The sequence below is a fragment of the Salmo salar genome, chromosome 21 (genome assembly GCF_965601325.2).
Source record: "Salmo salar chromosome 21, fSalSal1, whole genome shotgun sequence".
In the NCBI taxonomy this organism is placed as follows: Eukaryota; Metazoa; Chordata; class Actinopteri; order Salmoniformes; family Salmonidae; genus Salmo; species Salmo salar.
Window position 1 is genome coordinate 16,497,102 of NC_138311.1, and position 26,284 is coordinate 16,523,385.

The 26,284-nt window shown below is 41.4% G+C and overlaps 1 protein-coding gene across 1 annotated transcript in view; it reads left to right on the forward strand.

Moving 5' to 3' along the window:
* The first annotated feature begins 2,478 nt into the window (after nucleotides 1-2,478).
* Nucleotides 2,479-26,284, forward strand: part of scn1laa (sodium channel, voltage-gated, type I-like, alpha) — a 41,615-nt gene continuing 17,809 nt past the window's right edge. The window contains exons 1-14 of the mRNA XM_082966993.1: nucleotides 2,479-2,715; nucleotides 10,437-10,750; nucleotides 12,584-12,702; nucleotides 12,952-13,041; nucleotides 13,240-13,368; nucleotides 14,174-14,265; nucleotides 16,448-16,711; nucleotides 17,204-17,267; nucleotides 17,478-17,619; nucleotides 20,895-21,101; nucleotides 21,884-22,159; nucleotides 24,888-25,259; nucleotides 25,776-25,908; nucleotides 26,024-26,262. Of these exons, the coding sequence (XP_082823119.1) occupies nucleotides 10,490-10,750; nucleotides 12,584-12,702; nucleotides 12,952-13,041; nucleotides 13,240-13,368; nucleotides 14,174-14,265; nucleotides 16,448-16,711; nucleotides 17,204-17,267; nucleotides 17,478-17,619; nucleotides 20,895-21,101; nucleotides 21,884-22,159; nucleotides 24,888-25,259; nucleotides 25,776-25,908; nucleotides 26,024-26,262 (2,388 nt within the window). The 5' untranslated portion in view covers nucleotides 2,479-2,715; nucleotides 10,437-10,489. The remainder of the gene's footprint in view (nucleotides 2,716-10,436; nucleotides 10,751-12,583; nucleotides 12,703-12,951; nucleotides 13,042-13,239; nucleotides 13,369-14,173; nucleotides 14,266-16,447; nucleotides 16,712-17,203; nucleotides 17,268-17,477; nucleotides 17,620-20,894; nucleotides 21,102-21,883; nucleotides 22,160-24,887; nucleotides 25,260-25,775; nucleotides 25,909-26,023; nucleotides 26,263-26,284) is intronic.

Sequence of the window (26,284 nt, forward strand, 5' to 3'; positions counted from 1 at the left end):
GTGTTGACGTATCGCTTGTCCAATTCATTACAGATATGCGTGTGTGTGTGTGTGTGTGTGGTCTGCTGTCAAATGATTGTAGACTACAATGATTTATCCTAATCTGTCAGGAACATAAAGTCAACAGAATGTCTGACAAGAGAAATGTAGCGATAATGGATTGGAAGATCATGTCCTTAAATTACGAAGGTTTACGATGTGAAAGTGATGGCCCCTTCCGCTTTACTACCGTGTCCTCCAGTCACATACTCATGTTCTTAGATTATACTGTACCTCTATTATTGAACAATTACATTGTTTTAAATTGTACTTTGAAATGACTGGAAATTGTACTATGTTGGAAATTGTACTTTGAAATGAATGGAAATATGTTGGAAATTGTACTTTGAAATGAATGGAAATGGTACTTTGTTGGAAATTGTACTTTGAGTTTGAAATGAAATGGTACTTTGTTTGAAATTGTAGATTCTACTTTGTTTTGTACTTCTTGGTTGTATAATAAATGATTGGTAAATTTGACATTTGTTTAGTCATTATTGATTATTATTTCAATACATTTGAAGGGATCAACGTATTTTAACAAAATTGCAGAAGAACCACCATATTTTAAAGAAACATTTGATTTAGGTTCTATACAGAAACCTTTAGAGATCGACAAAGAACCATCAATGCTGTGCTACAAGAGGTTGGGTTAGGGTTAGGGCTAGGGTTCTTTGTAGAACCAATAATGGACATTTGTAGAACTTTTTATGCTGGATACTTGTGTAACCAATAATGGTTATTTGGAGCTCTTGATATTTATATTGTGTTCTTTTGTTGTTTGTAGGGTTCTTTAAAGGAACAACCCATTCATGGTTCTTTGGAGACCCAAAAATGGTTCCCTATGGCATCGCTCACAAGAACCCTATTTGGTTCCAACTTGCACCTTTATTTTTAAGTGTGTGAATCAGTTAAATGATTTGGAACATTTAAAGCAGTTAAAATCACACTCCTCACTGCACATTTCAAAGTGTCCCATCACACACTTGCTTTCCCATGATGCATGCTGTGCTGCCCAGGGTTGTATTAGCTCAGTCCGTGCCACATTGGTCAAGTCCCCCTGCTCAGATGTTGCATGCATCAACCAATGGTTGCGTGCCACATCATCGACTGTGTCACCAACTGACAGATTGCTATAATATATGATGGAGTTAGCTGATAAGTAAAATACTTGTCCAGGCATTGTAAAATCTAGGTATTCGTCAGCAACGCCTAGGCAGGGGAACGCACCCATTGTCTGGCTAGCTGGCACTCAGACAAATGTTGGCTCACTAGGGCACCATCCATTAGGATCCCTGTCTTTGAGTACTGATGTTCTGGAAATTACTGAACCCGTCAGTGTTGTTAATGATGATTCAGAGAAGTGGGTTAGGGTGGAAACTCACACAGTGGCCAACTGTGCTATAGCAACATGAACCCAGCAATGTGCCCTGAATGAGAAAAAAAAGGCTCCCGGGAAAAACATTTAACAGGGAAGTCTGTAAATGTCACACAGCGGTTTGTTAGTCATACATCAGCGTGGGCCCATTTGGCAACGAAAGGAATTTACCCAGAAAACAAAAACCTGTAGAAATTCATCTAAATGAAGTTAATTAAAAAGTAGTGTCATTGGAATTTACCCAAATTAGAGTTTAAACAACACATTTTCCCCCATTGTAACACCAATCTATATGTACTCCCTTCACTCACACACCTCCAGTCAGGATCCGACTAAAGAGATCCTCTCATGTTGAATGGAAAACTACAAAGACCTTCAATAAAATAAAACCTTTTTTTCTGGAAACACAGAATTGATGGTTGCTGTATTTCAGCACATGGATGAATGATATGTACAAAACGCAACGCATTGGATTTGATCCCTGAACAATGCTGCCTGCAGCCACCAGGTGCCATCAGAACACTTGAAAGCATATAGTCTGGGGTATTTTTGGGCTAGAACGACAGAGGGCAATATTCACACTTGTTTATAAGTGCATTTCTCTGCCTTCTTATTTGTCACAGATTTCCTCTAATAAAAATGTTTTAAAATACTAATAAATCACACAGAAAGCTGGTATTTTGTACTAATATGATATGAAACTGTCTCTAGTGCTACAAGGTTTTTTTTTTTTTTATTGATGCACACGTTGTAGTGACAATGTGTAGTGAAGCCTTTAGCATTTTCATAATGAGAAAAACACTCTCACATCGTATTACCACAGTCACCCACTGTGTGTATCAGAAACTACCTCCATACTTCACCAACATCCAGAGATGACTAACACTTTTTGAATGTTCTTCAATGTGTTACAGTAGGTATGCCTACATGTAATCTCCATTTCAGTGATACTAAACTGTAGACTTCCCATTATCTCTTCCCGACATCCACGACCACAGACAGACATTATTTCTGATCACGCACACAACCCCCGACTCTCTGCCGTCATTGGTACCCGGTAACAACCGGAAGCGAAACAGAATGCTCTGAACAAGACGACTGTGGCAACAAGTTAATCACTCTCTCCTGTGATTTTTTGTTGTTGTCCATCTCTGGGAAATACTAAATCGAAAGAAGAAAACACATTTGACTTAGTCAAGTTTACACATGTGTCCTTCAATCACCTTACTCGGGAGAAAGCAACATCAAGGCGTGCCTAGCGATTATTGTCTTTACCTGCCTTGGATGAAAAACGAATGGTAAGTATAGGGGATGGGAATGGGTGCCATAGGGCTGCCCAAAGGTGGGAAATGATTGCGTAATTTAAATAAATCTCTCAAAAAACCATCTTTAATGTCTCAGGTGAAAACGGAGTGGGAGCTGTCCCTGTTTTTCAAAACTGATGCATGACAAGGTTGATGGAAAAATATGGTTAAAGAAGATGCCTGGAGGGTCCTGATACAATAATGATCAGTTATTGGTAACAGAATATCCCATGATGTGTAACCTATAGCTGACCTATTCAAATAATTATGATAGGGACTATTGTATACTCAGATAATGTAGTTTAGGCTAATCCGTACTATGGGCATCTTGTCATTTTGACAGGGGATTACCAGATTTTACAGATCTGTATTTTATTCATTTAAAAAACAACTGTGGCGTAGGTTTTAAAGGGAATTAGTCTTGCTGGGTGAAATAAGCTGTTTAGCAGATAATACTATGATCCTGCTAGTTATTACAATATTTGTGTGATCAAACCTTATTCATATAATGTCAGTGGGTCAAACCCTGGATCAGGCATGAAATAAAAGGGGAAAGGGAAAGGGGGATACCTAGTCAGTTGTCCAACTGAATGTATTCAACTGAAATGTGTCTTCCGCATTTAACTCATCCCCTCTAACCTCTGACAACATTGTTCTTTCGGCATGTCCAATCTCCCATAGAAAATATAGTTCAACACAAAATATAATGCGCCCTACTGTAGCCTAGTTTAATAACCTTGTTAGGGCGGATATATGAATCGAATGTTATTGATCACTGTGATCATAATAGTGTCCCGTCTGCTGCTGCAGTATTGTTTCAGCTGACCCATCAATAGTGTTTCTAATTGGGTGCCACTTCCAGGTATTCCAACCTGTTAGTTTAATGTCAACAGAGTGGCAATAAGGCTAGCAACGTTGGAACAGCCGGACAAATAGCCTACTGTAGCCAACACTTCATCACATGGGACTAGATAGGCTGTAATATGATTATTGCCATATAAAGATGAGAATTGATGAGAATGAGAATTGAACATATACCAGTCAAGAACGATTTTACTTTATCCCACTAGCAAAACATGTTTGTATGTATTTATCTGCGACATTATCCTGTCATAACTCTTCAATATACATATATTTATAGGCTATAAATCGTAATCAGTCTGTTTAGACTCATCGTAATGTATAGGTCTACATTATTTATAGTATCGCCGACGCGCTAAATGTGTCACACTTCTCCAGTCATTCTACAACTTAGCCAATTTTTTTTATCTGAAAAATCGAGGCGTGAGGCGTGATGCAAGCAGTGGTTGTGGGCGCTTGGCTATAGCCTACTGTCGTGTACGTGAATGGGAAGGGTGGCTTGAGGGTGTTGGTTCTACCAGACTCGCTGGGTAGGGCGGAGATTTTGCTCTGAGAGAGCCTTCTCCATGGAAATAATTGAAGCCTACAATATGGCGACAGCAGTTGAACCCCCTTCGTACGTCATATCTACCATTGATAAGGTAACTTGTTTGATGCCCTCCGGTATCATCGGATGCGGTCATATTCATATTCATATCCAAAATATAAGCCTAATCAAGTCATTCATTTTCGAATGTATCCGTACACCTTTCTCCTTTTCTGTTGTGTGGACAGATTTATATGTATTTACATTCCCTCAGCGCGCCTCTCAGGGTGGACTTTCTTATGGACGAGACGCAGAAATGCATGAACATACAGAAGTCAGTCAGCTAGCTGCGTGTCAAGGTTGTGGTAATAGTCAAGCAGATGTTTTAAATGTGTCATTTATTGGCTGCGGGTTTAAATACGATATTGGTCATACATTCTCAATACTCATTTGTTTGATTGGTTAAGATAACAAAAATGTAAGCTATTTTACCTCAATAACTCAGTGTTGCTTGCTTTCTGATATATAACGTTGCTTTTGTACAATTTCGTTGTAGTAGTCGGCAAAACAGCAAAACAGCGCTTTTATTAATTTAAAGTCCCATCTCAACTTTCCTAAATCGTATCATAAATTTGCCTGCATGAGTAACCCAGGTCAACATGCATATTTTGTCATGAAATTGAACATAATTTACAGTTGGCTAAGTGATATACCACTAAGGCGAGTGTGATTTGAATAGTTAGTTAGACTACATAATTTTGTACGCTCTTATGTGAGTAATGCAATGAACTTTAGATTTCTCCCTCTTGGGCAAATCTCTTGTGAAATAATGGAGGATAAATCAGTGCCATTCACATGAGCAGACACTCTGGAGGGAGGGTATCACGCATTTCTGATAGACCCACTGGCATTTCTGCGCTTAGTCCAGTGCGGTTAACCTTTCAGCACCATGGACAGCAGCACATGCGCGAAAAGTAGGACTGCCCGGTAGAATCAATCCGTCAATCAACAGCACCCGTACACGAAAGAGAGGGAGAGCAAGTAGCCTTCGTTGCTCTGTTAGACTGATTTGGGATTATTTATTTCGATAACAGACTAAGCAACTAAAATTGGACTTTCAATGTGGTTTATGGTCGGCTACAGTAGGAAATATGCAGATGCTCTGAAGCTCTGTCCCTAAATGTTTTCGCCTAAATAACAAGCTGCTAAAACGTCATGATGCATGGCAATTATGGTTTAAATAATCTATGCTATATCATGTCTATAGCCGTGGTTCTACTTCCCTCCCTGGAGTCCTTTCATTGTACCTGAGTTCATTGTACATTTTTCAAGTAAGAAGACTAACACACTTTAGCTTGAGTGCCCGTCTGTTTCTGCTCTCTTGCTAACTCGTTGTCAACAATGATAATTATCCGTGATAATTCCATAATGTGTTGACAAGAGAGAAAAAACATACCAGCACTTAGGCTAAAAAAAGCACATTGAGACAAGTAGCTTACCATGGGTTTTCTGTCAACCTGTTTGAATTAATGAAACATGGAGGGCGGGGCTAATATGCACGGTGAAAGATAGAGAAAACAAAAGTGGTGTCATTTGAGGTCAGTGAACGATAGAGGAGACAAATGAGTTGCCATTTTTGGTCAGCTGGCCACCTCAAGGTCTTGATGTCAAGGCAACAGCTTGCAGATGAAGAGAACTATCTGAAGCACATTAGCAGCTCATAGTCGTGTGCAATAGATACTAGAGGCCTGTATGAAACACTGGTTTCAAGTTCTACGTTTTAATGTCACATGCACAAGTACAGTGAAATGCCTTTCTTGATAGCTCTAACCCAACAATGCAGTAATCAATAACAATGTAATATTAAAAATAACATAAGGTCCAACAAAAACACACAAGAAATAAGAGCACGAGAAAGTAAGTAAGCATACTATATACAGGGTCAGTCAGTTCCAGTACCATATTTACAATGTGCAGGGATACTGGAGTGATAGGGGTAGATATGTACAGCTGAAGTCGGAAGTTTACATACACCTTAGCCAAATACATTTAAACTCAGTTTTTCACAATCCCTGACATTTAATCCTAGTAAACATTCCCTGTCTTAGGTCAGTTAGGATCACCGCTGTATTTTAAGAACCTGAAATGTCAGAATAATAGTAGAGAGAATGATTTATTTCAGCTTTTATTTCTTTCATCACATTCCCAGTGGGTCAGAAGTTTACATACACTCAATTAGTATTTGGTAGCATTGCCTGCACCACCATCTGTAGTGCCATGCGATCTAGGGAGGTGCTATCCTGTAGACCATGATCAGCTCCTTGGTCTTACTGACGTTGAGGGAGAGGTTGTTGTCCTGGCACCACATTGACAGGTTACTGACCTCCTCCCTGTAGGCTGTCTCATCGTCGACGGTGATCAGGCCTATCACCGCCGCGTTGTCAGCAAACTTTAAACTTTTTTTTATTTAACCTTTATTTAACTAGGCAAGTCAGTTAAGAACAACTTATTATTTACAATGACAGCCTACCCCAGCCAAACCCTAACCCGGAAGATGCTCGGTCATTTGTGTGCCGCCCTATGGGACACCCAATCACGGCCGGTTGTGATACAGCCTGGAATCGAACCAGGGTTTGTAGCGACGCCTCTAGCACTGAGATGCAGTGCATTAGACATCTGTGCCACTCGGGAGCCCTACTTGATGATGGTGTTGGAGTCGTGCGTGGCCATGTAGTCATGGGTGAACAGGGAGTACAGGAGGGGACAAAGCACACACCCCTATGGGGCACCCGTGTTGAGGGTCAGCATGGCGGAGGTGATGTTGCCTACCCTCACCACCTGGGATCAGCCTATCAGGAAGTCCAGGATCCAGTTGCAGAGGGATGTGTTCAGTCCCAGGGTCCTAAGCTCGGTGATGTGCTTGGAGGGGACAATGATGTTGAACGCTGAGCTGTAGTGAATAAACAGCATTCTCATGAAGGTAATCCTCTTACCTAGGTGGATGAGGGCAGTGTCGAGTGCAATTGAGATTGTGTCGTTTATGGATCTGTTGGGACAGTATGTAAATTGGAGTGGTGTCCGGGATGATGGAGTTGATGTGTGCCATAACCAGCCTCTCAAAACACTTCATGATTACAGATGTGAGTGCTACAGAGCGGTAGTCATTGTGGCATGAAGCCTTATAGTTCTTGGGAACAGGAATGATGGTGGCCATCTGTTTATGCTGCCTATGTTTGGTGGCCAGTCGCTTCAATATTTATTTTGGATCACATATTAAGTCTAATCACTAGTCAGTATTTACAGTATGTCTGTAGTGCGTGTATATGGGAGGCGAAGTCAAGTGCAGGAGCGCGGAGTAATATAAACAGGCGCACTTTAATACCGGTTACCAAATGACAGCACATAACACATACTAGTGCCAAAAACACGGTCTAAAACAAAACTGCAACGCCTGACAATCATCCACGTAACAAAATAACAATCACTCACAAATACAACATGGGGAACAGAGGGTTAAATAATAAACAAGTGATTGGTGAGTGAAGCCAGGTGTGATAAGACAAAGACAGAACAAATGGAAAATGAAAAGTGGATCGGCGGTGGCTAGAAAGCCGGTGACGTCGACCGCCGGGAACGCCGCCCGAACAAGGAGAGGGACCGACTTCGGCGGAAGTCGTGACAATGTCAATAAACATAGATTCGAGGAGTTAACACAGAACATAGCCTACCAAACAGAAATTCTTCAACTGCTGCCAACAGTCACCATGTTTTCACTGGATACAGTTTGGCCACACACCTACGGTCACATCTGACTGTAAGATACGTTTGACTGGATCCCTTTTAGTTGACGTCATGTATCTAGTCCATTATCTGTTTATTATCTTAATGCACATTGAGTTAGATGTACCGAGGTTATAGGAATAATGATCTTATGTTATATTGTGTTGAATGAGTTGTTGTGTTATATGGAGATACTGTAGTGTACAGTATGAATTATTGTGCCCGTGGTTTTGTCTTGCAGCTGGATTGTGACCGAACATTTACCTGTATTCTCTGGTAGAAGCAATCTAAAATAAATGGAAGGCGAAACAGCTTGTAGTAGGTCCGATGGAGAGGCCTGCCTCCCTGAAACCTAGAGAAAGGTTAGTACCAGGATTATAGCATGACTCCAACCTGGCATCTCAGCGATTACATTGGAAACTGGGAATTGCTCCCAGATACCATTGAAGCCAGGAAGTATTTTCTTTTACATCACGGCGCATTCTCACTTATATAGCTGTTGGAAAGTGCTGCACGGATAAAAGATGAAATGATTCATACAGACATTTACATTCACCTTTAAATCAATTTTTGGGGGGTTTTGTTTTGTCGAGCAAGGTACCCACTGGGCAAAAACTAGTTGAATCAACGTTGTTTCCACATCATTTCAACCAAAACATTCAATGTGATGACATTGAATCAATGTGGAAAACCGATTGGATTTGTAAAAAGTCATCAACGTAAAGGGATTTCAGGAATGTTTGTCTTTTTTTTCACCCAATTTAGAACCTAAAACCAATTACATGTTTAAGATGTTCGTTGATCTTTACGTTGAAGGCATGTTAACAGACAACTCAATCAAAGACAAATCAAAACTAGACGTTCAACTGATGTAAACTCCAAAAGGTTTAAAAACTCTTTAACATAAAAAGACTTTAAACGAATATAAAATCTTGGCTATATTACATACGTAGATTAGTCATTCATCTGTGTTTGAATATGACATTTGTATTTTTATAGCCAACAATATAAAATATTTCATTCTAAATAATTGGTTCTATTATTCAGAATGCAGGTGTCAGCTCTTCATTGTACTCTTTTCAGAACTGCTTCTACTTGTGTATGTGCTCTGCTCCTTTAGTGCGTGCACTCATACCTGTAAAGGCAATTATAAAGGTTGCCTTTTGTGTCTGGAGTCAACGTTTCAGATGCATTAAGGAGGAATTCTAGATACCCTAATGTAGCTGAATTTGATACACAGCTACAACTGGCAAATTCTGTACAGATAAACTAAGCCATTTCCTAATGACTTCTTCCATTTAATGAAGGGAAACTAGATGTGGCTTCTAGCCATTAAAGTCAATAGAAGATGTGTGAGTAGTATAGAGTACTAATGCTGATGATATGCACTTCTGAAATCGTTCCAAATTCAGGTTCATATGAATTGGCATTTGTGTGTAGCTGGCTGAAGAGTCAAACTAAACCACAGCTGTGCTATTAAGGTATTTATATTATAGTGTATTATGTTGCCTTTGGCAGGATCTGCTTTTCTGTTATATGTAACAAATCATTCATAGTCACAACCCACAACCTAAATATGGGGTGATATAACCTAATGCCATAACAGAGCACAAATATACCTCAGAGGTTACAACGACTACTTTCGTTTCACTAAATTCCTCAATGGGGTTTTACTATGTTGACATATTGATGTGATTTATATTCAATCCAGTCCAGCATTGACCAATGTGTTAGTGATTGATTTCTTGGCTCTGTCAAGACAAACAATGGACTTATTTTATGACACTATTGCACTATAAAGCCAATGACATAGAGATAAAGCTGAGGCCTCTGCACAGCGGGACAGACGCAAAGGGGAGCTGTGGTGAAAGGGATGCACGATATTGCCATTGCAGTGTCACTGTGCATCATCTTACTACTCTCTGAGCCTATTTGGAACATCAGCCTCTCCCTCTGTAATTTTGTTACTCATTTTAAGGTGGAAACTCTGGGCTCGGAACGAAACCGTGCCTTCTAGCTGTTGTCGGTAGGATTGGCTCTGGAGCAGAGAGTAATGAGTTAAACTACAAGCCTGTATTATATGGCAAATCAGATTTCATTATTGCCGGGTAGTTGCTGTGGATTCAAGAGCGAAGACAGGTCTCCCTAGACTGATAATGGATTGCTACTTGTCCTCTGTGGGATCCACAGCCAGATCTCCCTCCACTCATGGGCTTGTTTATTTAAAGTAAAGTAATAGGTGTGAAGAATAGACTGTAAAGTTCCTCATATTGATTGTTATACTGCCAAAGAGATGCGGTATGGAAAGCATTTCTGTTTTCCTTTGTCACTGGTATCCGTGTGACATTGGATGATTGTGAGTGTAAGATTATATCGGGAGAATATTGTCCAAGTCACTGTGTTCTGCACTCATACAGGTTGCACATTTCCTTCAGCAGAAATATTTCGTAGGTTTTATGTCTTTTTTTGGGGATATCCATGCCTCAGGAGTTGATACAGAGTCACTACCCTTGCCTCTAACTGGAGCTTCTCCCTCTTGTTTCTCCAGTCCTTTCTAATGAAGGAGGCTAGCCGTTCACTCTGAATGTGCAGGATGAAAAGATGGCACAGCTGCTTGTACCGCCAGGACCAGACAGCTTCCGCCTGTTTTGTCGTGACTCCCTTGATGCCATTGAGAGGCGGATCGCTGAGGAGAACGCCAAGAAACCCAAGGGGAAGCCCGATGACGATGACGACAACGGACCCAAGCCCAGCAGTGACCTGGAGGCAGGCAAATCACTGCCACTCATATACGGGGACATTCCCAAAGGATTGGTGTCCACACCACTGGAGGACCTGGACACCTTCTACAGCAACCAGAAAGTGAGTTGGATTGGTCATCACAAAGAGCTGGGCATTGAAACCAAGGAAGAGGTGTTTGAAGGAGCTGTGAAGGGTTATGGCAGTCTTGGAAACCATAGACATGCATTAATGTGTAACACACAGTTGTCTGTAACGTTGCATAACGGATGTAGTAGCTCATGTTTTTGCATACAGTAGCCCTCAACTTTGGATCTGCATACTATTTTGAGTAGAGGGTTTATGTTGATGCATACTACTGTCTATCCGGTCATGTGTACAGTATTCCCGTGCTGTGAGAGATCTCTGTGTCAGGCACTGTGATGCTGTGACACCCAGAGTTGTCTAGCACAGGCTTTCTCTGTTGTCAGATCCAGTTTCAGTTGTTATTGTGTAGGACAGGTGGTGGAGCACGCCCTCATCCATCCAGAGCCTTTGTATCCAAGGTGACAGGAAAGCAAGGATCGATAGGGATACCATCTGACAAGTTCAGGGAAGACATATTACCACACCACAGAGTAGGGCTGGGCAATATGGTCAAAATATCATATCCCGATATAGGTCATTTCATATCCCGATAACGATACATATCACGATATACACATTTTCTGTAAATTCAATGAATAAATCGTTTATGTAAAATGACCACATGTGAAGGCCTATTTCTTATTATATTTTGAATTATACTCAACAAAGAAAAGGTATTTGCATTTGGTACCTTGGGTCGAGTGTTAGCACCAACACACGAAACCCCCATTTCTCGACCGTGTAAATTGGGGCCATGTCTTTGCTAAGTTGTAACGGCAGCGGTTATCGCCTTCCATCTTCATGATTCTTTGCCATATGGTGTGCCGCGGACAAAAGCCTCTTGCAACGTCTGAGTCGGGGGTTTGTTTTGAGCACTCGACTACTTTTTGTGGTCTCATCCGTACTCTCCATACTGTTTCATTTGATTCTTGCATAGGTGGTAAAAGAGGTTAGTGGTGTTTGAGCCTGTTGTCGGGACCGGCCTGCGGCATATTTTGCAGAGGACGGTTTCTGGTCCGTGTCAGACTTTTCATACCCAAACCACGTCCATGCGACCGACGTAACCCCTCTTTTAGGTACAGTCTCCGTGCTCTGTGTCGCGTTCACTCTCCTCCATGTTTGTTTGTGTTGCAAATTTCCTTCCACGTGGCACGTGTGGAAGAACGCAAAGCGACGTCCAATTGACGGAAAATATTGCCGTAAAGAGTGTGATTTGCGACACAACGAAATAAACGATAGAGCATAATATGAAACGATAGACGTTTATATATATATGTATATATATGTATATATATATATGTATATATATATATGTATATATATATATATATATATATATATATATATATATATATATATATATATATATATATATATATACATATATATATATATATATATATATATATATATATATATATATATATATATACATATATATATAAACGTCTATATATATCGTTATATCGCCGAGCCCTACCACAGAGTATCGCTGTGCTCTAGAATGTGTGCTATAGCAATACCAGAAGCTGGTGTTGTGTTGTTGTTCTTCTCAAAGAGAAAAATGCATAATTCACATATTTTTGTTTAGTGAATAGTTCATTTCCATCACTCCTAACTGACCAGGAATATGTGTTTACAGTCTCATGGGGTGTCTTTCTCCCTGTCTCTCCCTTTCCCTCTCTCTTTCCCTCTCTCTCTCTCTCGCTCTCTCTCTCTCACCCTCTCTCTCTCCCTTTCTCTCTCTCTCTCTCTCTCTCTCTCTCTCTCTCTCTCTCACTCACCCTCTCTCTTTCCCTCTCTCTCTCCCTTTCTCTCTCTCTCTCACAGACCTTTATAGTATTGAACCGAGGGAAGGCCATCTTCCGCTTCAACGCCACTCCTGCCTTGTATGTCTTAAGCCCCTTCAACCCTCTTAGAAGAATATCAATTAAGGTACTGGTTCACTCATATCCTTTCATTGTCGTTTTTTTTTAAATTAATGTTTTTTTTTTTAGGTCAAATTAAATCTATATCCAAATATCCCATGTCTTTATCCTGTTTGAACAGATAATTAGTGCAGTATAGTGATTTGTGTACTGAAGATATGTGCTCACCTGATACGTTCTATGCCCGATGTCAGGTGTTGTATCGTATGTCATGTGTAAGCAATATTGAACCAGTCTGGACAGTTCCGTTTCCTTGACAACTGCCTCCACATTGTTCAGCATGGTAATCATGTTCACTATCCTTACCAACTGTGCGTTTATGACCCTGAGTCAGCCCCCGGACTGGGCAAAGAACATAGAGTAAGTCATCCTCTTACCCCAAAATCGACATGCTTCCACAATACACATCCACAATACCCATCCACAATACACATCCACAATACACATCCACAATACACATCCACGATACCCATCCACAATACACATCCACAATACACATCCACAATACCCATCCACAATTATTCATGTCGACTAACCAGTCCCCTTTGTTACCAACAGGTACACATTCACTGGAATTTATACATTTGAATCTCTTATAAAAATATTGGCAAGGGGCTTCTGTGTCGGGAAGTTCACCTTTCTACGAGATCCATGGAACTGGTTGGATTTCTGTGTTATTGTCATGGCGTAAGTATTCACACGTTTTCCTGGTATGAGCTGTAACGGGATACTGTATCCCGCGTACCTAGCTGTATGATGTAACTAGTGGCAACACTATACACTAATGTTCAGTCTGTAAAGTTCTCACGACAAATCCACTTCTACGCTACAAGTCATTTTGCCTATTTCTATTAACAGCTACCAGACTTCACTACCATTTGTTTTTGCTGCTTGAGGCAGATGAGTTACAAGTATTGGGTAACTGTACATGTAGTTTAGCACATTGATTCTGTTTGTTGTTCAGGGGCAACAAGTCCCCTTAGTTTATTCTTTGTGTTGTTAGTGTATTAATTGTTGGAGCATACACAAGACAACAGTTGTGATGCAATACTGTGTTGGAATGGTTGCACATCTTTGTAATTATAATCCCATGCAGACATGATGAATATTGAGGCACTTCTCAGTCTAACCTTAGCTTTGCTAGTGTCCTTCCTCTGACTCCTCACACCTATTGTCTACCCCACCATGTAATTGTGTTTGAGGGGTTTAGGGACCTTGCCATGTTACATGAATGTATTTTCTCCTGAAGTACACAAGCTCTATTGTAATTGTGAATTTTCCTGCAGGTATGTAACAGAGTTTGTAAAACTAGGCAATGTTTCAGCTCTTCGCACTTTCAGAGTACTGAGAGCTTTGAAAACTATTTCAGTTATCCCAGGTAAGGAGTGCCTGCTGCCAGCTGTCAGCCAGCCCCTTCCTTGTGTGATGTTTCCTCCGACTGCTCTTTGTTGTCCTGTCATGGCGTCTGTATGCGACTTCCCTTTTATTACAGATATGTCACATCGTTTGTGGACCTGGGCAATGTGTCAGCACTGAGAACGTTCAGGGTTCTCCGAGCACTGAAAACTATATCGGTCATCCCAGGTGAGAGCCAGGTTAAGGGACAAGGTTTCGGGGCCAAAGGGTGGTACTGTACTACTCACTCCATCAAAGTTTAAGGGTTACTTCACCTTTACGCTTTTCTTTAGGTTTGCCTCTCATGCTGCCAGTAAAAGCAGGAATCTGAAGCAGTTCATTTAAAATGGAAAGGATTTCTTGCTTTTAGACGATTTTATTTATTGATTTGTTTATTTTTATTGAACAGCCTCGGGGGTCTAGTCGATTTTGTTTGCATGAGACTTTGTTTAAATCCAGCTTTAATTGTGTTTGTGGTGCTGTCCAGCTCTTCTCTCCTTCCTTCGCTGTTTGGGATGGTTGCTTGTCAGTGTTCTCCCTGACTGGTGTTTGTCTTCATTCAACTGTTCTTGTTCAGTGAAGACAGACTGTGTTTTGGTCTGGTAAGGGTGGGTCATATGTCAGAGCTGATTGTGATGTATGCCCTTTCTCACAGACATGCATGCTTTTGTTATTATACTCTACGACATGTTTTCTGATCCAAACTCTTGGTAGGGTGTATAACACACAGGTATAATATCTACTACAACATATGTCAATTTGTGGCCAGAACTGCCTGGCCATTATAACAACTATGCTCCTCAGCTTATTTGTTTTTATAATCAACCGTAGAGCATTCAGGGACTTCATTTGAAGCTACATTGTGTGCTATAAACATATTACCGGGATTTGGATCTTAGTCAGAAAATATGATGTGCTTGTCATGTCTCATATAATTCTAGTGGAGAAAATAACATTATATAACTGATTAAACATTCTTAGGGTGTAAGACCACCAATTGAGACAGTAGAATGTGTCACTGCGCTGCCAGCGTACCATTCTTTGACAATTGAGGAGTTTCTTTCAAAAACACTATATATCCATTTTCAAAAATGTTGGTAAATTCGCTTTTATTGTTTAAGAGCGTATGACAGAGGTTGGTGTTTTTTTCACTCTCTAATCATGGCATGGGGTTGTTCAGTGACAGACATGTATTTGTTTAAAATCTATCGCTTGATGGTTTCATTTTAGAGAGACAAATAATCATGTTTTTTTTTGCAAATCGCTATACACTAAGTGTACAAAACATTAAGGACACCTGCTCTTTCCATGACATAGACTGACCAGGTGAACCCAAGTGAAAGCTATGATCCCTTATTGATGTCGCTTGTTAAATCCACTTCAATCAGTGTAGATGAAGGGGAGAAGACATGTTAAAGAAGGATTTTAAAGCCTTGAAACAATTGAGACATTGATTGTGTATGGGTGCCATTCAGAGGGTGAATGGGCAAGGCACAAGATTTAAGTGCCTTTGAACAGAGTATGGTAGTAGGTGCCAGGCGCACCAGTTTGTGTCAAGAACTGCAAAGCTGCTGAGTTTTTCACGCTAAACAGTTTCCCGTGTATATCAACAATGCTCCACCACCCAAAGGACATCCAGCCTACTTGACACAACTTTGGGAAGCATTGGAGTCAACATGTGCCAGCATCCCTATGGAACGCTTTTGACACCTTGTAGAGTCCACGCCCTGACGAATTGAGGCTGTTCTGAGGGCAAAAGGGGGAGAGGGGGTGCAACTCAATATTAAGAAGATGTCCTTAATGTTTTGTACACTCAGTGTATATCCGCCTCACTCTCAGAGAAATAAGTAGAACTGCTAGGTTTTACACAGTCCAATGTAACAAATAACATTTTTTTTTTAATTAAGGACTGTACAAATGATACATTTGTGACATCAATATAAAACAAATCAATACAGTTATATTGATCAGTTAAATTGATCTTAAGATAGCTATGTGAGACAACCACATACAGTCAAATACACTGTATACAAACATTCCATTCCAGCTAAACAATGGAAATACAGCGTTTAGAAAAATAAAATACATTTTAATACACGTCTAAAATCTATGAATAAAAAAATCTGAGAACAGTCATATTTTACACACACATTAAGCAATCATTTCTAGTGAAAAAACACAAAATGAAAAATGTGTGGATTTAGCGTTTTGGGACACATCCACACTGTTTCTTTTTTTTATAAACATATGAGCAACAGAGATGACGTTTCATGCTGTGATGTTAACATTGCATACAAATGACACTTCTTCTTTGCATACACTGTATAAGACTCCTATGCGAATAACAGTGAGGTTCTGTCGTGTCCTGCAGGCCTGAAGACCATTGTGGGAGCGCTGATCCAGTCAGTGAAGAAACTGTCCGATGTGATGATCCTCACTGTATTCTGCCTAAGTGTCTTTGCCCTGGTAGGGCTGCAGCTGTTTATGGGCAATTTAAGAAACAAATGTTTAAGGATCCCTCTTAACTCAACCGACCTCTTGAATGATACATTGGACTTTAATGGGAAGGAGTATAATGATGCGGACTTTAACGAGATCATCCCGTTCAACTGGACCAATTACACTAATAATCCTGGTAAGCATGTTTCTTTTGGCTCTAGACAGCCATTGGAGGGTGAAAGCCATGCTAGTAACCACGGACCACAGTGAGTGAGTCACAGCTCATTGCTAATAGCCAAACAAGCAGCCCTGGCTGAAGAGCGTAATGTAAAATGACAGGAATGGCAGAGAGGGGTTTGTAAGAGCTTCTGGTGGGAAGTAGTGTGGCGGTTAATCATAACACTGTCGGTTTGTGGATGATACTAGTGGCATGTTTAGCTTGTCAACACGGAGGGCATTGAGTCACCACCCAAGTGGGGAAAATGGCACCTGGATGGCCATGACACTAGGACCCGGGCAGCCATGGGGTCAAAGGGGAGACAATAGATAAGAGAAAAGGAAAGTGCTTTTCATTACTAAAGCTTTGAACTGTTCACTAGTTACAATGCTGTGATGATGGAGGTGAGAATGAAAATCATTTCTCTTTTTTGCAGTTGACAAAAGATTGACTTGTCTCTTTTTCCTGTAGATAATTATTACTACCTCCCAGGTAAAAGGGATGCTTTGCTTTGTGGAAATGGCAGTGGTGCTGGGTAAGATTGAGCCCACATTACTACCTTTGTGTCTGATTGTCAGGATGCACTATTGATTGTGCTTGCGTTTTGTTTGTGTGTGTGCGTACCTGCGTGTGGTCGTGCATGTCTTTGTGCGTTAACATCAAAATAGACTTCACAGGATATTGGGAATGCAGTGATGGTGATTCTGATTCTGTTTGAGTTTCCCAGGCTTGTTGTTTGTTGTAGGCTGTGTCCAGAGGGATTCTGGTGCATCAAAGCGGGCCGGAACCCAGACTACGGCTACACCAGCTTTGACACGTTCAGCTGGGCCTTCCTGTCTCTGTTCAGACTGATGACTCAGGACTACTGGGAGAACCTCTACCAGCAGGTCTGTCTCATAGAGATGTACTAGAGAGCTCATCTCCTGTCTTTGCAATGGCCGCTTTTTGTGACAGCTTGGCCAGTGCCATTGAGGGCTATCTCCATTTTAAAGTAGTCCATGTCTTCCTCTTTTACTTCTATGAGTGTATTGGTAGTTTGTACATAGACTGAATAGGTGCATACCACTTACTGTGCTGGAGTGTATCATCTGAACAGGTATAAAGCCAAGGTTGGTGATTAACTGCCACCTGTAATTGTGGAATGTTTGCTCAGGAGTATAATTCATTGGCTTACCTCTTCCGCTGACCAGGATGGAATTCTGTGATCGTTCGTTAACCCATAGCAAGTCCCACCATGTTGACTACTTCAAAATGGTGAAAGCTCTCATTGGAAGCCTGGTGGAACCAGACTGATTGCCATTCTTTACAGAATTCTGAAGGCAGCGATCAGGCTGGTTCCTCAAACCTACCTCAAAAGGCTTTGGGCCAAGTGCGCCCTCTATCCCAACTCTATGGTCTGTCTGCATTATGACGTGATACTGGGGGGCTGTTTTTACAGGCAAAGGGACTGCTAGCGTTGTCGTTGCATTGGACAGACCCATTTGTGCCAGCTTCTGTGCTCAGTGGAGTTCCCTGTGTTCTTGTGCTTCTGACTGCACCTGTGAGGAACACTACGGGCTCTAATTTTGTCTGGCGTTAAACCAACGCAGTTGTCAAATGCACGCTTGTTTGCAATTTTAACCTGTTAAAGCCGGCACTCTTCTATTTTCAAATCATATGCCAGGATTGGTCTTTTACCTGTCTTAAATGAGCTTGTATGTGCTGAGGTGGGAGGGTTGGCATTATCTAAGGTGTGTCCTTAAAAACGTGCGTCAAAGTGCCAATTTTAGTATGCGCTGCTTGCGATATTTAAGACCAACCGAATACTGGATTTAGCGGTAACGCGGTTGGTTATGGCATGGATTTTAACAATGGAAGCAAAGCCTATCCAGCTGTGACACACAGTGCCCATATGCACATGGAGCAAGTGAGATGTGCTTTTTGTGCCCGTAAACCTCGTATTTAGAAACGTGAAAAACAAATGTTTTTTTCCCCATTTCGTTTCATTTCATTAAAAACCAAGCATACACAGTACAATTGCAAGAGTTAATTCAACTCATATGGAGTCGAATTTAACATGTTGGTGTTTATATGATCCAACCCCCATTTTGTCTGAAAACTACTCTTGTCATGGTGTTGATATTTCTGGAGTTAAAACGACACTAAATGGATTAACAATCAACTCCATCAGAGTACATTTCTCTTTCGGATTTACTTCCTTTGAGTAATAAGGGTGTACAGCCTTATTTGAATATTTCTTAATGTGTCACATTATGGTAGTTTGCAATGTAATATCTCTGTTAGATCCAATTTGGAGGAAGATATTCGGCACTTTCACATCACCCCTAACTTGCATTCAGAACACCTGGCAGAGTAGGGAAGACAATACAGTCCATGGAGACTACCTACGTCAAACTGGAACAACTCTCACTAACAGTTGCTATGAATCCAACCACTTCCAGATTGGATTCGTTTAGAAAAAAAATGTATGTTTCTGATCTTATCTTAGTGTAGCATCAGATAAAAAAAAACTATCAATGTACATATGAAAACACAGGGTCGCCAAAGGGTTTGGGTCGTGAGACCGCTTTGAAATGAATCTTCATCACCAAAGCTTTAGCAGCAAAACAGTGAGCGGACATCCACCTTTTATCTATGTAGGCTAATACGTCGTTATAGCCAGCTTCTGTTTTTATTTAGGAAGTGCATAAAAAAAAAACTCTCCTTGTAGGTTGCATGCCCATAATGCAGCAAAATATTAGATAATCCGGGGACACTCATATTTAGAAAATGTAAGTTGTTTTTCCGTTTCGTTTGATTTCGTTTGATTTATAAAAACTATAACTATAACGAAAGCTCCTTCAACAGCAATGTGTCTGATGTCTTTATAATTCACGAGCAGCCTATCCATAAAAGGATTCTAGTCGCGAGGCTTTTGCCGACATGCTTTTGTATTATTCACAATTCCCATAGGCCTACCTGCAGTGCTCCATTCGGCTTGTATCCATCCCCATTGTCCGGTTACCAGATACGTAACCAGCCTCTTGTCCGGTTACCAGATACGCTCCTCCAAACATAGGCTATTCAAATAGTGCTGTCCTATAATGGCAGGCTACATAATGAGTAGGCTACATCTTGCTTATTGAGAACGTGCCTCGCACATACAACACAATTTACGGGCGACTAGTCATTTTACTTGAGGATAAGTGCGATGCAGAAAGGCCTATACTCATTGAAGCCAATTACAACAATGTTGACTGTCAACACTCCAACCATATTGAGCAACCACTGGATGTTTAAAAAAAATATATATTTACTGTTGCTATCCATTGTTACTGTAACTTATGCTATTTAATAAACCGTAGGATCAATCCACAATGGACTAGGACCAGAATATTCCGTGTCCCCAGCCGAATTGGAGTTGATAACAACGCAAAGACCTGCAGAGCTTGAGCCAAAAGCATGCAGTAAGAAACCATGGAACACCTTGATTGGCCAGTGAGTGGCCAAGCCCTCGTCACACCTACACCACCGCCAGCTATTGCGCTCAAAATAACGACTGTGAAAACAGCAACAATATTTCTGACACACCCTGGACGTATAGCACTGCCGTACGTGCTTTGATTTACCAATGCATTAGGTTTGTTAAAAGAGATCCTGGCCCTTGTTTGTGACATGTTTAACTTGATGGGCACGGTTCTCTTGAAAAGACAAAGAGAGGCATCATTTGCTGTGTGATGAAAATGAGTACATTCTCCCATTACAAAACAGAAGAGATTGCCAGTGGCCTGTTCAAACAACCTCCTAATGGCGGGCAGGTGCGTTTCTGCTCGAGGAAACAAAGATTGGTCGCATCATGACTAAAGCAAAGGCAACATGTCTTTTTGAATGCCTTATTGTCCCTTGAATAGAGAGATCAGCGAAGAATTCTGAGCAAATAAAACAGAACAATACCCCAGATCAGGTGTGCAATATCACAAGGTAAATGTGTATGTTCCAAATTGCTTGTTACGTGAGCACACGTTTTCTGCATGTTTTATCATGGTCCTTTTAGTACTCCACTAGCATCCTCTCAGTAGAGATATGTTATACGAGGTGTAATACGAAGACTGGTGATTTACTTGGAGATATGTTAGAAGAGGTTGTAAGAAATGTGTCATAAGAGGTGTTGCTCCTCTTCCAGACCCTGCGGGCTGCTGGGAAGCCGTATATGATCTTCTTTGTGCTGGTCATCTTCCTGGGCTCCTTCTACCTGATCAACCTGATCCTGGCTGTGGTCGCCATGGCGTACGACGAGCAGAACCAGGCCACCATCGAGGAGGCTCAGAAGAAAGAGGAGGAGTTCCAGGCCATGCTGGAGCAGCTGAGGAGACAGCAGGAGGATGCACAGGTACAGGAGATCTCCCACTTCCACTCTATATGCCACCCGTTTCAGCACACTCATTAATTACAACAACCATGGGATTCCTTTAATAGTCATTTATATTGCTAGTGATATATGAAGAGTTTCATTCCTAAACGCTATATATCCATTTTCAGAAATGTAGGTAAATTACCTTTTGTTGTTTAAAGAAATTATGAAAGAGATGGGTGTGTACAAAATATGATTTCCATGACATAGACTGACCAGGTGAATCCAGATGAAAGCTATGATCCCTTATTGATGTCACCTGTTAAATCAGGTTAAAGAAGGATTTTTAAGTCTTGACACAATTGAGACATGGATTGTGTATGGATGCCATTCAGAGAGTCAATGGGCAAGGCAAAAGATGTATATGCCTTGGAACGGGGTATGGTAGTAGGTGCCAGGTGCACTGGTTTGTATCAAGAACTGCAACGCTGCTGAGTTTTTCACGCTCAGCAGTTTTACACACATATGAAGGCACCCATAAACAATCATTTCTAGTGAAAAGAACACAAATGTGAAAAAATAGTAGATATAGTGTTTTCGAAGTGTACTCTTCATATTCTCATTTATCTTAAACTGAAAATGGCCAAGATTTTTTTAAGTATTCAGATTACAAATGTTCAAAGGTATTCAAAGGTAAATGTATTTTAATCTAAATGTAGAAGGCATTTAATAGCCTATTGTGTCTATTTCTGACTGGTTGCCCTGCTGAGTCATGTGTTGCCCCTGACGACCATAGCTTAGGTGTGTTGATTGGTTTACAGGCGGCGGCAACGGTGATGGCGGCTGAGAGTGGGGAGTTCAGTGAGAGAGGGGACCTCACTGAGACCTCCTCAGAGGCCTCCAAACTCAGCTCCAAGAGCGCCAAAGAGAGGCGCAACAGGCGCAAGAAGAGGAAGCAGAGGGAGGAGGAGAGAGAGGACAATGACAAGTGTCACAGGTCTGAGTCCGAAAGCAGTATGAAAAAGAGTCACTTCCGCTTCTCCATGGATGCCTCTAACCTGCACAACTATGACATGAGCTGTTCAACACCATACCAGGTCAGGATAATTTAACATACTGCTTTAACCTACCTTTACCTTCGGCTATCAAAAGCATGTGTGTTCGCTGTATTGGTGAACTGTTGTGCATGCTACACACTCCTTAGTGAATCTATTCATCTCATCATCATTATTATTTTCGGCATTATCAATATCAACGCTACCCTATCATCTCCATTTTCAGCAGCACCGTCATCTTTCAATTGCATTATCATCGTAATCACTATCCTCCTCATCAGCATCCTCCTCATCAGCAGAGGCAACAGGATTGTGCTTGTCGTCATTATTATCATTATCCTCTTCATCGTGCTCTTGCACATTTCCTTTTATATTGTCCCTGAGGTCATCTTCTAGATCAGGTATTCCCAAACTGGGGTACGCACAATGTCATCGGGGATACGCCAAATAAAAATATGTTTTTTTTCTCTTCACATTTTCAAACAGTACATTTATATTTTCCAACGGGGCTATACATTTGGGTGAGTTTTTTTCCCCGCCTGAGTACCCTTATTTCACTGCCAAAAATAAAATGAAACCATCTACTGTTCAGCGAAATAACAACACAATGTCAAATACAGGTAGACGTGTCAAATAATTAACATCCAATCACGTTAACCGTTACTCTCTCGCGGGAAACCTTCACTCTTGCGCAGACATTTAGAAACGAAACATGACAATTTGAAAAATAAGCCACGGGAGTGTTTTGAGCGAGAATAAAGACGACTTTCGAGTAGTAAGATGTATACAATCAACAGACACCATTAATTAGAAGGGGCTAGAAGCATCTTATATGGTGAGCTACCAAGTGGCTAGGACAGGCAAGCCCCATACTATTGTGGAGGACTTAATTCTTCATGCTGCCACGGATATGGATGGGACAATGCTGGGGGAAAAGGCCAACAAAAACTATACAGACAATGCCTTCATCAAACAACACTGTTTCACAACGCATCGGTGACATGGCAGGAGATGTTTTGAAACAATTACTGCTTCGCATACAAGCCAGTGAATTCTATATGTTACAGCTGGATGAGTCAACAGACGTGGCGGGCCTGGCAGAGCTCCTGGTATATGTCTGTTACATTTATGGGGGGTCAATTAAGGAAGATATCCTCTTCTGCAAACCACTGGAAACCAGGACAAGAGGAGAGGATATTTTTAAAGTACTGAACGTCTTTGTGACATCAAATGGACTTTGGTGGTCAAGATGTGTTGGTATCTGTACTGATGGCGCAAAAGCCATGACAGGGAGACATAGTGGAGTGGTAACTGGCGTGCAAGCAGTTGCTCCCGACGCCACTTGGGTATACTGCAGCATCCACCGAGAGGCTCTTGCTGCCAAGGGATTGCCTGAAAGCTTGAAAGATGTTTTGGGCACTACAGTGAAAATGGTTAACTTTGTTAAATCAAGGCCCCTGAACTCTCGTGTATTTTCTGCTTATGCAATGATATGGGCAGCGACCATGTAACACTTTTACAACATACAGAAAGAAGTATGCTGGTTATCAAGGGGCAAAGTATTGACCCGTTTTTTTTTTAAATTGAGAGACGAGCTTAAAGTTTTCTTTACTGACCATAATTTTCAGTTGTCTGACCGCTTGCATGATGACGAGTTTCTCACATGACTGGCCTATCTGGGTGATGTTTTTTTTCACCTGAATGATCTGAATCTGGGATTACAGGGACACGCCGCAACTATATTCAATGTGCGGGACAAAATTGAGGCTATAATTAAGAAGTTGGAGCTCTTCTCTGTCTTCATTAACAAGGACAACACACAGGTCTTTCCATCATTGTATGATTTTTTGTGTGCAAATGAACTCAAGCTTACGGACAATGTCAAATGTGATATAGCGAAGCACTTGAGTGAGTTGGGTGCGCAATTACGCAGGTACTTTCCCGAAACGGACAACACAAACAACTGGATTCGTTATCCCTTTTATTCCCTGCCTCCAGTCCACTTACCGATATCTGAGCAAGAGAGCCTCATCGAAGTTGCAACAAGCGGTTCTGTGAAAATTGAATTGAATCAGAAGCCACTGCCAGATTTCTGGATAGGGCTGCGCTCAGAGTTTCTTGCCTTGGCAAATCCCACTGTTAAAACACTGATGCCCTTTGCAACCACGTACCTATGTGAGAGTAGATTCTCGGCCCTCACTAGCATGAAAACTAAATACAGGCACAGACTGTGTGTGGAAAATGATTTAAAACTGAGACTCTCTCCAATACAACCCAACATTGCAGAGTCGTGTGCATCCTTTCAAGCACACCCTTCTCATTAACCTGTGGTGAGTTATTCCCCATTTTTGATGAACAAATAAGGTTTTATATGTAAGATGGCTAAATAAAGAGCAACATTATTGATTATTGTTATTATTTGTGCCCTGATCCTATAAGAGCTCTTTGTCACTTCCCACGAGCTGGGTTGTGGCAAAAACTCAAACTCATTCTTATGTATCATATTGTGTGTGTGGCAGGCTTACAATGATGGCAAAAAAACAGTCCGCTGAACCTGGTGCTAGAGGGGGTATGCAGCTGGAGGGTGAATGTTTGAAGGGGTACGGGACTGTAAAAAGTTTGGGAACCACTGCTCTAGATAATCAACATCATTGCATCATCTTCATCACAATCACCCTCTGCAGGACCCATTCTTCCATCTTAAATTACTCCACTTCTCAACCCATGCTTATACCAGTGACGGGCACTGAGGAATGTATTTTTCTCCCAGTCCTTCCTGAGTATCCGCGGACCCCTGTTCTCGTCCAGACGGAACAGCCGGGCTAGCCTCTACAGCTTCCGGGACCGTGCGCGGGACATAGGCTCGGAGAACGACTTTGCCGACGACGAGAACAGCACTTTCGAGGACAACGACAGTCGCCGGGGCTCTCTGTTTGTCCTTCGGCGGAGCGACCGGCGCTCCAGCAACGTGAGCCAGAACAGCATGCCATCACACGTCCTGCTGCCAGCAAATGGGAAGATGCACAGCTCCGTCGACTGCAACGGGGTGGTGTCCCTAGTGGGCGGGGCTTCACTCCCCAAGTCACCTGAGGGACTCCTTCTGCCAGAGGTGACAGTAGATAAGGCCTCTACTGATGACAATGCAAGGAAGTGTAGTTTAGCCTGGATGGCCTAAACCAGTTCTGTTCTGCTGTCTCTAAACCAGTTCTGTTCTGTCTCCGCCTGCCGTGCCTCTACTCTAGCTCTGCTGTGGTCTTGTAGTGTGCATCTTGTTCCTTTCCTTCTCTCTCTTCCTTCTTTCTCTCCTTGACTACCTAAACATTACTTATGGTATATTTACATACAGTTACACACTAAAAATTACATTTTGTTAAAAATAATAAATATAAGGCAGTATAAAGCAAGTTTGGATTTTCATATAGAGTTTTATTTATTCCATATAGATAAAAAACTATTAAAATATTTCTATTGATGTGATTAGAAATACAGTATTTTTTGGTTGAACAGATAATAACTTCCTGGTTAAGAGATTAATTAGCCCTTGAACATGGCCATCTTTGGTGGTTACATTGTGCTGAGATACAGAATATTACTGATGCAATTGGTTTGTGATGATTTATTAATACATTGATAATGCTTCCAAATGATGTAACTCCAGGAAAACACTACGGAGACAGAGTATAGAAAGGCCCGATATGGATCGTACCAGGCCACTATGGACTTCCTGGAAGACCCAGTTGCCAGGCAGAGGGCGCTCAGTGTAGCTAGTGTTATAACCAACACTATGGAAGGTGTGTACAACTATACCATACCCCGTACACCCCCTAGAACAAATAGCATGAATAGACAAAATGAGAACACATTCATAGAACAAATATTTCTCTGTTATTTCTCTATATCTATCAGAACTTGAAGAATCGAGACAGAAGTGCCCTCCTTGCTGGTACAAGTTTGCCAACACCTTCCTCATCTGGGACTGTTGTCCGAAGTGGCTGAGGATCAAGAAAATAGTCAAGATGATCGTGATGGACCCGTTTGTAGACCTAGCTATCACCATATGTATTGTTATGAATACAGTGTTCATGGCTATGGAGCATTACCCAATGTCTGGGGAGTTCAACACCATGCTTTATGTGGGAAACCTGGTACGCAGTCACGCCATTTGTT